This window comes from Pinus tabuliformis, chromosome 5_2, assembly GCF_031772625.1.
Source record: "Pinus tabuliformis cultivar Carrire ecotype Pingquan chromosome 5_2, CPIR1, whole genome shotgun sequence".
Taxonomy (NCBI): Eukaryota; Viridiplantae; Streptophyta; class Pinopsida; order Pinales; family Pinaceae; genus Pinus; species Pinus tabuliformis.
The window spans coordinates 817,150,676-817,164,453 of NC_142306.1; the positions used below are offsets into that span (position 1 = coordinate 817,150,676).

The 13,778-nt window shown below is 34.3% G+C and overlaps 1 protein-coding gene across 2 annotated transcripts in view; it reads right to left on the reverse strand.

Moving 5' to 3' along the window:
- Nucleotides 1-13,398, reverse strand: part of LOC149161812 (sodium/calcium exchanger NCL2-like) — a 197,422-nt gene extending 184,024 nt beyond the window's left edge. Inside the window, exons 1-2 of one of the 2 annotated variants that reach the window (XM_089435573.1) lie at nt 12,834-13,398; nt 11,992-12,514 (exon numbers count right to left, since the gene is read on the reverse strand). In XM_089435573.1, coding sequence (XP_089291699.1) covers nt 11,992-12,178 — 187 coding nt within the window. In that variant the 5' untranslated portion in view covers nt 12,179-12,514; nt 12,834-13,398. The remainder of the gene's footprint in view (nt 1-11,991; nt 12,515-12,833) is intronic. The other variant, XM_089435572.1, reaches the window with a different exon arrangement.
- Between the last annotated feature and the right edge of the window lie 380 nt (nt 13,399-13,778).

Sequence of the window (13,778 nt, forward strand, 5' to 3'; positions counted from 1 at the left end):
GCTCCCCACCATTTCTGGACACATCAGAGATTGCAGAACAGCTCACCAAAGACCCAGCTCAGCAGAAGCTTCCTCATCTCAGGGAGGAACTCAACGCAATGGGGACCATTGCTTCCTAAGGGGGGAGGAATGATCTAGGTGGATGTTGGTGGCCACCCACCTATCCCATTTGGACCCCCACAACTGTCTCTTTCAGTTTTTCAGTTTCCTAAATTGTAGCACAGTTTACTATTTTTAGCAGTTTTTCGGGTCCTGAACTTCCGGAGCCGCTTTGAGGCCCTAAACGACGTTTTTTGGGAAATTTGGAGACCGTTGATGCCCTTCCCAAAATGGTAGTTCTCGGATAGATCTTTCTAACGAGCTATTGTACGCGTCAAACAGAGATCGTATGCCAAAGTTACGACCCCGGGAAATTGATGTACCAATTTACCCAAACGGAGCCCACAATTTGGCGTTTCATCTTCTAGGGTTAGGTTTTGGGATGTGAAGGGTTTTACATTGTTTCTCAACAATAAATAGGCCTTCAAGCCTCATTGTAAGATAGTTCAAAGGCATGTAGCCGCCACATCTCTTCTCAGAGATAAGCTACCATCGCTCTAGCTGGTTTATTTCCATTTCTGGTTGTAAGCATATTTCAGTATTTTCCATTAATGAAATGAAGTATTATTTCCGCTGCATTTTTGTGTATATGGTTCTCTGTAATTTGTTGCGTTCCTGCTTAAATCCGGATCAATGCATGACATAAATTTCACTAGAGTGAATAAAAACATTCCTTCCATAGCATTCATCAAGGCCCTCTACCCTACACACTCTCACCATCTTGAATCCATGCAAGCTAGTGAACAACTCATGTCCATTACATTTGACTCTTTGGTAGAGAAAATTGTGGAATGAGAGAATGTTTTCAGGAAGAGTAAGACAACAACTCCACCCCTTAAAGAAGCAAGGTAACTTGCTTGGAAAGGGAAGAATCAGTCACATGATTCCACTAGAGAATGCTTTCAAGAAGAGGAAGACAACAACTCAGCCCCTTAATGAAACAAGGTAACTTGCTTAGAAAGGGAAGAATTAGTCACATGATTTCACTAGAGGAAGACACAAAAATCCCTTAGAGGAAGTGGTAGTAAAAGAGGGCATAGAATAAAGAATCCAAAGGTAGGGAGGGTAAACAACATCAAGGAGAAAGATCTGATCTTCATTGCATTTGTTACAGTAAATATGAACATGATACATTAACATATAGAATCCCCTCAAAGGGGATCAAAGACAAACAAAATAAGAAAGAAGACAAAGGTAAAACAACAAACCTGACAAAAGTTAAAGCACTTAAATTTGCTTATTATCTTGTTTCCCATTGCAATATTGGTGTAACTGAGATATGTTTTCCACTTCATTTGTTTCTTGGAGAAATGCATGGCTACTTGACATAGGTGCAACATGTTGCATGACATTTATAAGAGACTTCTTTTAAGACTTCAATGATAATGTAGATGGAACAATTCATTTTGTAGATAAATCAAGTCTTAAACCCTTAGGTCTTGGCAGCATAAATCTTAAACTACCTGGATTTACTATATTTCTTCTACATGATGTGCTCTATCTTGCAAAGTTGTTAAGCAATTTGTTGTCCCTTATGCATATTTTCCAGTAAGGATACTTTATCCATATATTTGATGGTAAAGTAGAAATAATGAAGGCATCTAACAACATGGTCTTCATGAATGTATTGGAGGATAAAATATTGCTAAAGCCAAAAGGGGCATCTACTCATGCGTAGAACATTGTGTACCTCTATCATGGTAGAGTTGGACGTATTAATTATGAAATCCATCGTTTACTTAAAAAGAATAGTGTATCTCGTTTGCCTACTATTCCTAGGAAACTAAAACAATGTGATGCTTGTATCTATGGAAAGCATAAAGAACAATCATTTCATAATTCCATTTCTAGAGCATGTAAAAAACTTGGAGTAATACATTCTGATTTGTGTGGCACTACGTGTATTCCTTTTTCTATTGGTAATAAATATATGATGAATTTTATTGATAATTACACCTAAATGTGTTGGATGTGTTTGTTGAAAAGTAAATTTCAAACTTTTGAAAATTTTTGAAATTTTCATATATGGATTCAAAATTAAGCACAATCACATATTGAATCTCTTCATACTAATAAAGTAAGAGAATATACTTCTAATGAATTTGAGAACTATATTTGCCAACAGGGGTTTCAAAAATTACAATTCCATATAATACTCAATAAAAGGGTGTAGCTAAAATAATGAACAAGATTATCCTGAATATTGTTCGTTCCATTATGTTTTTCAAAAATGTAAAGTTTATGTTTTGGGTAGATGTGATTCAATGTACAATGGACGTGAGAAATATATGTCCATCTTATGCTCTAAAAAAGAAGACTCCTTCTAAAATGTAGTATTGCCACATTCCTTTAATAAGGCATCTCAATGTCTTTGCTTCCACTTGTTATACCTTGCTTCCCAAGGAACAAAAGATAAAGCTATATGCATGGAGTCAAAAGTGCATCTTCTTGGTGTATTCGTATAACACAAAGCCATATTGTCTTTATGATGAGGTAAAAAATAAGTTTGTTCTTTCTAGCGATGTGATTTTTCTTCAACCCTCCAACTCTGACAACATTGTTGAGTGACAACTTGATTGTTTGGATAGATTCACTCATGTGAAGACCTATATGAATTTGATAATGAGTTTCTACATCTTGAATGGAGGATCCCTGTCTTAAATCAATATTTGGAATCTTCTTCTAAAGCATCATATCCCCCTCATGAAGTTTGGAAATTTCATTAAATCAAGAAGACCTTTTGATGATTTAATTGAGATGGATTCTCAATTAGTGGAATAACTTGGACAATATTAGAAATGTCCCTAAAATTGGCTCATCAAAAACTTGAAATTATTCATCCTATGAGGCCGAAAAGATAAGAATTGGAGGTTTCATTAGACAAGATGGAGGTCATGTAGAAAATTTTGATTCAGTTAATATAAAAGATATGGATGTTTCATATGATTGTTAATTGAATTTATCTACCAACTTTGAATGAAATTCCTTTAAAGCTAGGTTATGAGGAAATAGATATGTGTTTATGAAACATAAACATATTGGAAACGTGACCCACCAAAATTTTGGAACGAAGAGCTCATTATGAATAAATGAACAAGAACATTTAAATTAGAAGTAATGATCCTCATTGTTAGTATCACCCTTTTCCTTTACCTCAATTATCTAGGGCATAAACAAACACCACCCAATTTTGATGAAAATACCTAATTCAAGCTTTAAAATATCCCATAGAAACCCTAGCATGCCCTATCAATGATTTTGGTTTGAGTGAAAGGTACATTTTTGCTAAGGCCTTGACAAAGGAGTTCAACAAGAAATATCACTAGCATCAATGTACATAAAAGGCTTTGTGCTCTTGACTAACCACCAATTCCATATCTTCATACATGATAGAATATAATAAAAATAATCTTGAAATTCTGAAGTTTGTTAATCTGTTGGATTTTGAATAGGATATGAAATCCTACTTTCTCTATATAAAAATTGATGAGGTTGGAAACACTCTCAAACATCATGAAACAATTAATGGTAATGTTAAAAATATAAGTAAAAGTGATATTTCTTTTACATTAAGAATTTAACTTTACCATTAATTAACAATATATTGGTGCAAGAGTAAAACCCATTTTTAAGAAAAAAAAATATTTCTTAGAATTTTTTAAAAATATCATTAATTCATACCTAGCCTTTATTTAGGCAATAAAACAAAAAATGGGTCCCAACAATTAAATCAAAGAAAAAATAGATAAATTTAATTTGGAAACTCTTTGTACAAATGTTGAAACGTGTTTCAGTTTGTATGAAACACATTTCACGATACATGGAGGGGGGCAAGTTTCTTACGACATAACATTAAAGAAGTTACTTCTAATGATAAATAGAAAGAAGCAATGCAAAACAAGTATGATGTTCTCATAAGGAATGGAAAACGGAAGTTGGTAAACAAATCCAGTTGATATAGATGATATGGATGTTTCATAATGATTCTAAATTGAATGTATCTACTAAATTTGAACCAAACTCTTTTAAAGAAGTTGTTTTTCATGATAAATGGAAATAAGAAATGCAAAATGATAATATCATAAAGAATGGAACATGGAAGTTGGCGAACCCTCCATTTGGAACTAAACCAATTCGCTGCAAATGAGTCTAGAATAAAAAGTACAAATCATATGGCTCACTTGGAAAGAACAAAGCAAGGTTAGTGGCAAATGGATTTGCATAGAAAAAAGGTGTTGATTATGAAAAAAATATTTTACCTCCAAAACCAAATGAGCCACCATTTGGACTAACTTTAACTTGGGAACTCAAAATGGATGGAAAGTTCACCAAATGAATGTAAATGCCACTTTCTTGAATGGAGACCCGAAAGAGAATGTTTTCATGTCTCAACTAGAAAGTTTTGTTATGACAAGACAAGAACATAAAGCATGTAAACTCATAAAATTGTTATCTAACATAAAACAAGCAACATGAAGTTGGTATGAAAAGTTAACTGAGCATATTTTGAAATTTAATTTCAAACACTTAATCTTTATGATGCAACTATGTTTGTCAAGAAAGTTGGAAAAACAATTGTATATCTTGTAGTATATGTAGTTAATGTATCTTTGGTTACTCTTAATCAATGTTTTAAAAAACAGCCGAATCGAATCCGAAACGGCCGAGTTGATCCGAGTCGTTGGGATTTTTTGTGACCCAGCAGAAAAAACGGAACAGGAGGCCGAGTTAGTCATGACTCGGTCAACCCGGCCAGTTCTGCGATAACTCATACGAGTCAATGAATGCGGCCTGTAACCCCAAAAAAATGCGATTTTTCATATTTTTTTTTTAATTTTTAACTGCTAGCTGAGTGTTGGGGACTCCAAGGTGTTTTCTAAATTAGTTAAATGCTATTTGGGGTCCATTCCCCTCTCCTAGTATTGATATGCTATTCAAATTTCATGGTAATGTTAAATTCTTAAAGTAAAAGTGACATTCTCCTTAATCTTCATTTTCATCCTTTTACTTAAATTTTTAACATTACCATGAAATGACTGAGGATGTTTGAGAGTGGTTCCAGCCTCATTGGATTTCATATGGAAAAAGTAGAATTTTAGATTTCATTCAAAATCCAGCAGACTTATCAGTTTTTCAGGATTTCAAGATTGGAGGATTGCAATGTTTCCATTGAATTTTGTCATGTATTAGGGTATGGAACTCGTATTTAATCAAGAGCACCAATCCCTCTATGTACCTTGATGTTAGTGACATTGCTTGTCAAACTCCTCTGGGATTCGCTCCCAAACAAGGAGCTTCTGAAAATGTCGCTCCCACTCCTGTTTTCGCTCTCGCTCCTCACTTTCGCTCCCGCTCCCAAGTAACATTGAGCCAGATGATGTTGGCAACTCTAGCAATAGCCAGTAGTACTGGTCACAAACTTTTGTTGTAGAGGCCATTTATAGCCTCCTTGGTTATGTGTTTTTGTTTTGATCTCTATATCATCATCGTGTATGTATTGGACAGTGCAATGGGTGCCATTTTGATATAATGGATATATTCATGAGCCTACTTTGATCATATGTTGTCTTCTATCTATATTCTAATGTTGTGTGTTTGGAAACATGAATGAAAATCTTTAAAATTATGTGTTTTTATACAAACTAAATATTTAATGTATTTTTACAACGATCGAGTCACTGAAATCGAGTCAGCCGAGTCGATACCGAGTCGGAGTCGGAGTCGGAGTCGACCCTCGGCCGAGTCGAAGTCAGATTCGGAGTCGGAGTCGACCCTCGGCCGAGTCGGAGTCAGAGTCGGAGTTTTAAAACATTGCTCTTAATATGGGTTGTGATTCAATTGGAAGTGGAGTTGCCCTCTTCTTCCAATTCGCACTCCAATTTTATTGAAAAACATCTTGTCTTATTTTTGTTAATGAGCATCAGGAATATTATGCTATGTGATTAAAATTCTATTTAACTTATATTTTATTTCATTTCTAGTACATATAGTCTCATATATAGGTGTTAATTTTGGGTATATAGCCTTATCTATAAAAACTAATTTTAGATTTTGTATTATATAATCATAGAGTCCATATAAACTTGGTTTTCCTTTTAAAATATTATTTATGTCTATCATTTTTTTTTGGTATTTGATATAGGGTCACATTTCCAATCTAATCCATTTGGGAACCTTCCAAACATATCATGACAAAAAATTATAGTTAAAAAGATGCCCTGAAATACCAAACGCTTGCCTTTTGGCAGTTGACTCTCACCAATATTATGGAAAAAAGAAGGATGACATTGAACATTATTGGTTTGCATATGAAGCAATTTGTTAAAAAGAGAAGATTGCTAGATTAGAAATCCACAAACCAATAATACATCAAATACAAGGTCAATCCACTTGCTAACATCCAACAAATGTTGGACGAAATAAGTAGAGAGATGATTAACGATTTTCCTAAACACAAATCAGAAAAACAAGGCATCGTTAAATTGAAGGAAACACACAACACCAAGAATAATCAATTTAGAGATGATACCAGGCATAGTTAAATTGAAGGAAACACGCCACACAAAGAATAGTCAATTTAGAGCTACGATCATCTCACCAAGGATTTGTTGAGAAGACCACCAATCCAGATATATGATGTTTGACTCAGAGGATGATGAAGGCAGTGGAGATTGCTATGAGATTTCGAAGAAGAGGAGGATTCCTAGATAGCCAAATTAAAAAAAATTATAAGAAGGGTTTCGGTGTAAATCACATGTAAAAAACATTTGTCCACGCGTTTCTTACTAGAATGTTTATAAATTATTATAATTATATTAATAAAAATAGTTGAGATTTCAGTTAATAAATATGGTTAATATAGATTGATTTATTTAAATGTATAATAATATAATTAAGTTTATGATAAATGATTATGATTAATTAAAAAATTGATTAATTATATTTAAATAAAATTAATATCAAATAAAATCTGAATAAAATAGATTTTCCACTTTTTAATAAAATAAAATAAAATCTTAATATTAAAATAATAATATTATAAACCTAATCTATATCTCATAAATTAAAATAATTAAAATAAAAACATAATTATTCCACAAGAATGTATAACAAAGAATTCACACATCCAATTAAACGCATTATTAAAGATTCTTGGTATAGAATAAGATTGTAGAACGAAATATTTAAAATATTTATGATAAATTTCACTTTAAAAGACAAAATGAAATTCAAACATCAAATTAAAGGCATTAGTAAAACATCAAATTAAAAACAATATTAAAGAGAAAATACAGATTAAGATGCAAAAGCAATATTAAAGATCAAAAACATCAAATTAACGGCATTAGTAAAACATCAAATTAAATTAAAAGTAATATTAAAGAGGAAATACAAATTAAAATGAAATACATAGTAAAATTTAAAAGCATGTTAGAAATCTAAAGAGCCTGAGAAAGGTTGCACACACAACAAAAATTACATTATGATTTTATTAATTTCAAAGACAATAAATCTATGATATTTTTAGATTTGAGAATGGTGGATTTAGATTACTAAAAATAATTAGTCTAATTATTAATTTAAGAACTCACACAATTACAACTCATTATAATTTAAAAGTCATAAAAATATTACTTTCAATAAAACAAATCCAACAATCATGAAAATAAATAATTATGAAAAAAATAACATTATTTCCAATAAAACAGATCTAACAATCATAAAAATAAATCACTTAAAAAAATCGCGGATGATGCTTAAATCACAATCATTCAATAAATAAACACTCTATGAAAACAGAAATCACAACATAAAAATCATAAAAGCATTACTTCCAATAAAACATATGCAACAATCATGAGAAATGAGGATACCTGAGGATGGTTCTCCACAAGATCAGTATTAACCATTCGACTGTCTGCACTGGGGATACCTGAGGCTGGTTCTCCACATGATCGGTATTCAAGCTCAGGCAATAAATTGGATCATGCCCTGTATCACTTCTGTTCAGTTTGCTATTATCATGAATGGATATCCGACCACATTTTTTCGAGCAGGCAGGGGGCTCAGGCAGGGTTGTTCATTATCACCCCTTTTATTCATCCTTGCAATGGATGGTCTTAGCCTACATATTTCTGATGTTGTGGCCATGGGGCTCTTCTCTCCTCTGAATCTTGGCAGAAATATTCAGATTTCAGATGGTTTTTTATGGATGATGTTCTAATTCTGTGGCTACTAAAGAGAAATATGGATTGGAATTGGTTAGTTGACACATATTTTTTGAAAATATCCGCGTGGGAGAATAAATGCCTTTCTTTGGGTGGACATTTCACTCTGATCCACGCAGTGACAACACAACTCAGCGTATACTGAGCGCACTTATACCATCTTTCGACTGCCATCATTAAAAAACTAGATAGAATCACATCTATCTTTATTCGATCCGACATGAAGCAGCGAAAGAAGTTTTACTTAACTAAGCTACAACACATCACCCTTCCAAAAATTATGGATGGATGGGGCATCCTCGATCTATGCCGTTTTGGACAAGCACTCCTCCTTAAATCCATATGGCGTGGGATTTTTGGGATCGGTATCTGGAGTGATATCATTAATAGTAAATATTTGAGAAACATTGACTTTAAAGTCTGGATGAGAAATGGCCATATCGGGAAAGTTGTTGGCTCTGCTATTTGGCGAAGTTTCACTAAAATTCAAAATATATTTATTAATATGCTGGCTTGGAACCTGGGCTCTAGTCACCATATAATTATGGGTCACGAACACATTGAAGGATTGTCTGACTTCGTCCTTCTCCCAGACCACTTCATTGAAACTCTTCATCGCAATGGTATCTTCTTCTAGCACCATGTGATTTCTACTTGGGAAAACGACAGACCAATATGGAAAGAGGCTGCTCTCCTAGACCACTTCATTGAAACTCTTCATCGCAGTGGTATCTTCTTCTGGCACCAAGTGATTTCTACTTGGGAAAACAATAGACCAATATGGAAAGAGGAAAACGATAGACCAATATGGAAAGAGGTTGCTTAGCTAAATCTCTCTGGCGTTGTTGCTAACGGTTGGAAGCACATATGCTCTCATTTGAATCTGGCTGGTCTTTACATAGATGGTTCTGTGGATTCTATTACCTGGATCGGTAAATTATCATAAAACAATATTGTGGTTGCTAATGCATACTATCAATTATGTATTATGCAATCTGACCACCCAAGGAATGGATGGTTCGCTAAATTTTGGAGTCCACTTCTTCCCATAAAAATCACAATTTTTCTCTGGCTTGTGTGGAAGAATAAGAATTTGACCTGGGAAAACCTACAAGTGAGGAACTGGTCCGGCCCTGGATACTGTGTTCTATGTGGTAATGATGCTGAGAACAATACTCACCTCTTCAGAACTTGTAATTCGGTCTCCATTTTATGGCATCAATTGGAGCACAAAATTGGCCGCCTGGGACCATACATTTGCGACATTGAACTTTGGTTGACTTGGTGGAGCAACCAAACTAGCCCGCAAAGACTCATCCCTGCCATATTCATTTGGGAAATTTGGAAATGGCGCAACAACATCATATTCAACAATCACAGGGAGCTGGCGTCGAATGTGCTAGAGAGAATTGCTCAAAAATCAAATGATGTTCTACAATCCTCCCCAAAATAGAAGCCCTCTCGGCCACTGGAAATTCTGGAGTTGGTATATCCATCTGGATTCTTCAATGGGGCTTCACAAGATCAGAAATGTGGTTGTGGTTTCATCATCAATATTCATTCAAAACTATCATACCATGTCTACTGGGCGCTGGCTCTGGGACAAACCCTAAGGCGGAAGTAATGGCTCTGTGGGGATTACTTTGGTTCACAAATTTTCTGGACATTCCAAACTTACATGTTTTGGGCGACTCCAAGGTAGTCATTGACTATGTTTGTTCACAGGCTCATATTCATAAATCCTCACTACAAGGTTGGCTAAAGCAAATCAAAAACATTTGGAGTTCCCTCAAAAATCCCACACTCCAGCATATTAGCATAAATTTAAATTCTGAGGGAGACAGATTATCAAAGTATGCTCTGGATTCAGATCTTGATGGTTTACATGTAACCATTAAATTGCAGGAGACTTGGCTCGATGCTGGGAACTTCCCAATTCCTGGCTAATACTTGGATTTCTCTATTCCAAAAAAAAAAAAATCCCTCTTTTCAGATAGGATGACTTTCAGATTGCATACTATCTTTTTTGGTTGAATTCTGATGGCATTGCTCAATATCTCAGATGGCTGCTTCAGCATCTAATTTTATATTATGATACAAGACTCTATCCGTTAGATGTCTAAAAACTTATATACACTATTTGAGAATCTGAAAACCTGTAATAAACTTCTCAATATTTGAATATATATCTGCTTTTTTCTTCTGAAAAAAACAGTCATGAGAATAAATAACTTGGGAAGAAAATAACCGACGGCTTGAGATCACAATCGTTCCGGACATAATCAATAGGCAAACACTTTACGGATGCTTATTACGACGAGCAGATGAATGGAGCGAAAGGAATACAAACCCTGAGATTCAAATTGCCAGATTCAAAACCAAACGAATAAACTTAACGAAGTGTTTTAAGTCAAATTAAATTTTTAAATTAGATAGGTTTTCTTTTAAGTTGAAATTGAAAAAAATTCAAATATTTTTCATATCAAATCTTTTATTAAAAAATATTTTTTAAAATTTTATTCACTCATTTATTTAAAAATCAAATTTCTCAAATCTAATTCTAATATAAATCACACTCACTCAATAAATAAATAAATTTATATTTCAAAATTTAAAACATAGGAGGACGAAAATCCATATTTAAACTGGTCAAAAATAGATTCATATCAACCTTTGCTCTGGTTAAAATTATGTTTGAATAGATATTATGTGATTTTTTATGTTTTTTTTAAATGAAACAAGAGCTTCCTGTTCTTTTATATAATTGACCATTTAACTACAAAAGTCATGAATATAAATATTCTACTCTATGTACATATCTTTAAAAAAACACTTGTTCAGAAGTACTATACCTACATATCAACTTCAAAACATTTAAATACAACACATTCACATTTTAGAATTTTAGTAGGTTTTTTGGAATTTTTTATTAAATCAAGAGGCTTATTCTACAGTATTATATGTGATTTTACTGTCAATCATCACAGTTGAAATTTTATTCATGTAAATAAAAAAAAAAATTAAAATCTAAAAATGAAAAAAGAAATAACTATATAAAACATTTAAATAATGTTAGCTCATAAAAAAATTTGTACAAATAATGTTGGCTCATGAAAAATAAAAAAAATAAATTGCAAATAAAGAAATTGGATTCTTTTAGACACATGTTCCATCCCTATTTAAAATGAATTTATGCTGATAAATACATAGAAGTGTGATATATTAGTAAATTCTTAAAATTGGGAAACTTAATATACTCACGAGGATAAACTAAATAATGTAATAGATTCCGCAAATGATGTCTATATTCTGTATTCTGATCATATAATATAATATAATGTATTATGCTATATAATATAATATATTATGCTTTTTCCGTGCTTAAAAAAATATATATGGGTAAAGACATATCAACCCCCAACGTCAACGGGTTTGCACCTTGAAATTTGCTGGTCTCTCTGAATTTAAACAACTATAACTAAATAAAAGCAGATACAAAACAACCAGGAGCCATTAAAAATCAGCAGGTTCGCACCTAAAAGATTGCTGGTATCCTATGCTAGATTAATGTGGATTTCCCATTTAACTTATGCTCAACTGTCCAAGCCAGACAAGACCATTCAACCTGAACTGCAAAACAGAAACTAAAGGGGAATGTTTTTACCAGCGATCAGCACGACGTCGGAGAAGGCTCCGAGGATAGGTAGAAGCAACCCGCCAATTATTCCGGGGCCCATCACAACCAACAAAAGCTCGCAACCATCCGCAATAAACATGGCAGACTTGAACATCATGTATCCATAAAGCGCCATCAAAACCAAATTTCCCCCTACAGTGGTACTGCAAGGCATGAAACCGTAAGTCTCATCGCAACTACTCGACGACAAAAACCGTTACAGGCCTGTCTGCGAACTGGGCTTCGCTATCAAGCCCCAAGGCGTCTCCCGAACTCCATTGGAAACCAAGACTGGTTCGCGATCGATTCCCGTTGAGGATCCGTGCGAAAGAATTCGCCCCGGTGCCGCGCATGGCAGAAGCTGCAGCGAAGCGAGCAAAATGAACCACTTCATCCCACGAAAATGCATGCTGCCTGTCTTTCGGAATCGATATCAGCTCCCGGGGTGACTTCGAGCTTTTTATTTAAAGCCAAAAAGCCACTGGCGACAATGTGTTGCGAACAAAGGAATCTGATTTTTATATAGAGGGAAACCATGTCTTATTTGATTAATCAGATGGTTAGTGTTTTAGTCAAATTTATGGTTAGTGTTATCAACAAAAAAATATTTATTTGTGTTATTTAAATTAGTTTTTTGACTGTACATATGGATGCAATTCTCTGGAAAATCTAGAGGGCACTTTGATTGCACATGATTACCTATCAAGCTTGTGATTTCAATAAATCCTACTGAATTTTAGAGAAATTTAACCAGGAAAACCTACCGCAAATGCTTCCAAAAATCATACTAAAACAACTCCACAAAAATCAGTAAATAAGGTAGGCGTTACCTAGGAGTTTACTGTGCTCACGAGACGTTCTGTTGGAGGATCTATCTCTTGTCCCCGAAAGTATATCCCGAGAGAGCCTTAATGAGTAAGTTCATAAGGAAAATTGAAGTGCCTAGTTCCGAGCCCTCTCTTAAGGCTGGAAGGGCTGATGCATTCGATAAGTACTGCCTAGGAAATCTTATAAGTGCGATATCTGTCTGGTCTTGCACCGCCTATTTCAAAGCGCAGCTACCTCGCTCACCAACTCGCCCCTCGATCTCCGTCTGGAGCTAAAGGGTCGAAAAAATCAGCTACGCTATTACTGCGAACACTGACATACACCCATCCACTTGACTATTTACTTAAAGCTTGGGCATTCAAGAGTATTCGGAAATTTTGTGGAAAAAAACGCCGTGAAGAGGCCCCATGTGAAGAGTATGTCTCGTCCAAGTTTTTTTCTCGAAGAATGTCTGGTCCAAGTTGAAATAATGAGGAATAAGAGATTCGGTGCCAATTTTTATGACCTAACGCTTTGGCATTTAAGAGTACTTGGAAATTTTGGGGAAAAAAACGCCCCGAAGAGACCCCATGGTCCCAATGTCTTGTCCAAGTTTTTTTCCCGTTTTTTTCCCGAAGAATGTCTCGTCTAAGTTGAAATAATGAGGAATAAGAGATTATGTTAGCACCAATTTTTATTTACCGCAAACGACGTGAATTTGAAGGGCAAATTCCCTGTTATGCAGTGATTTGCTCGTCAAATATCGTTTAAAAAAATACAAAATGGTCAAGATTTTGGGTTAAAATTATGAAAATAAAGTCAGAACAGTGAAAAACGCCAAATTTGACGGGTCCGTCTCTTTTGAAATTCGAACGCTGGTCGATAATATGTCTCATCTTGGTTGAAATAATGAGGAATAAGAGATCAGGTTCCAATTTTTCAGGAAGATGAGGAATAAGAGATCAGGT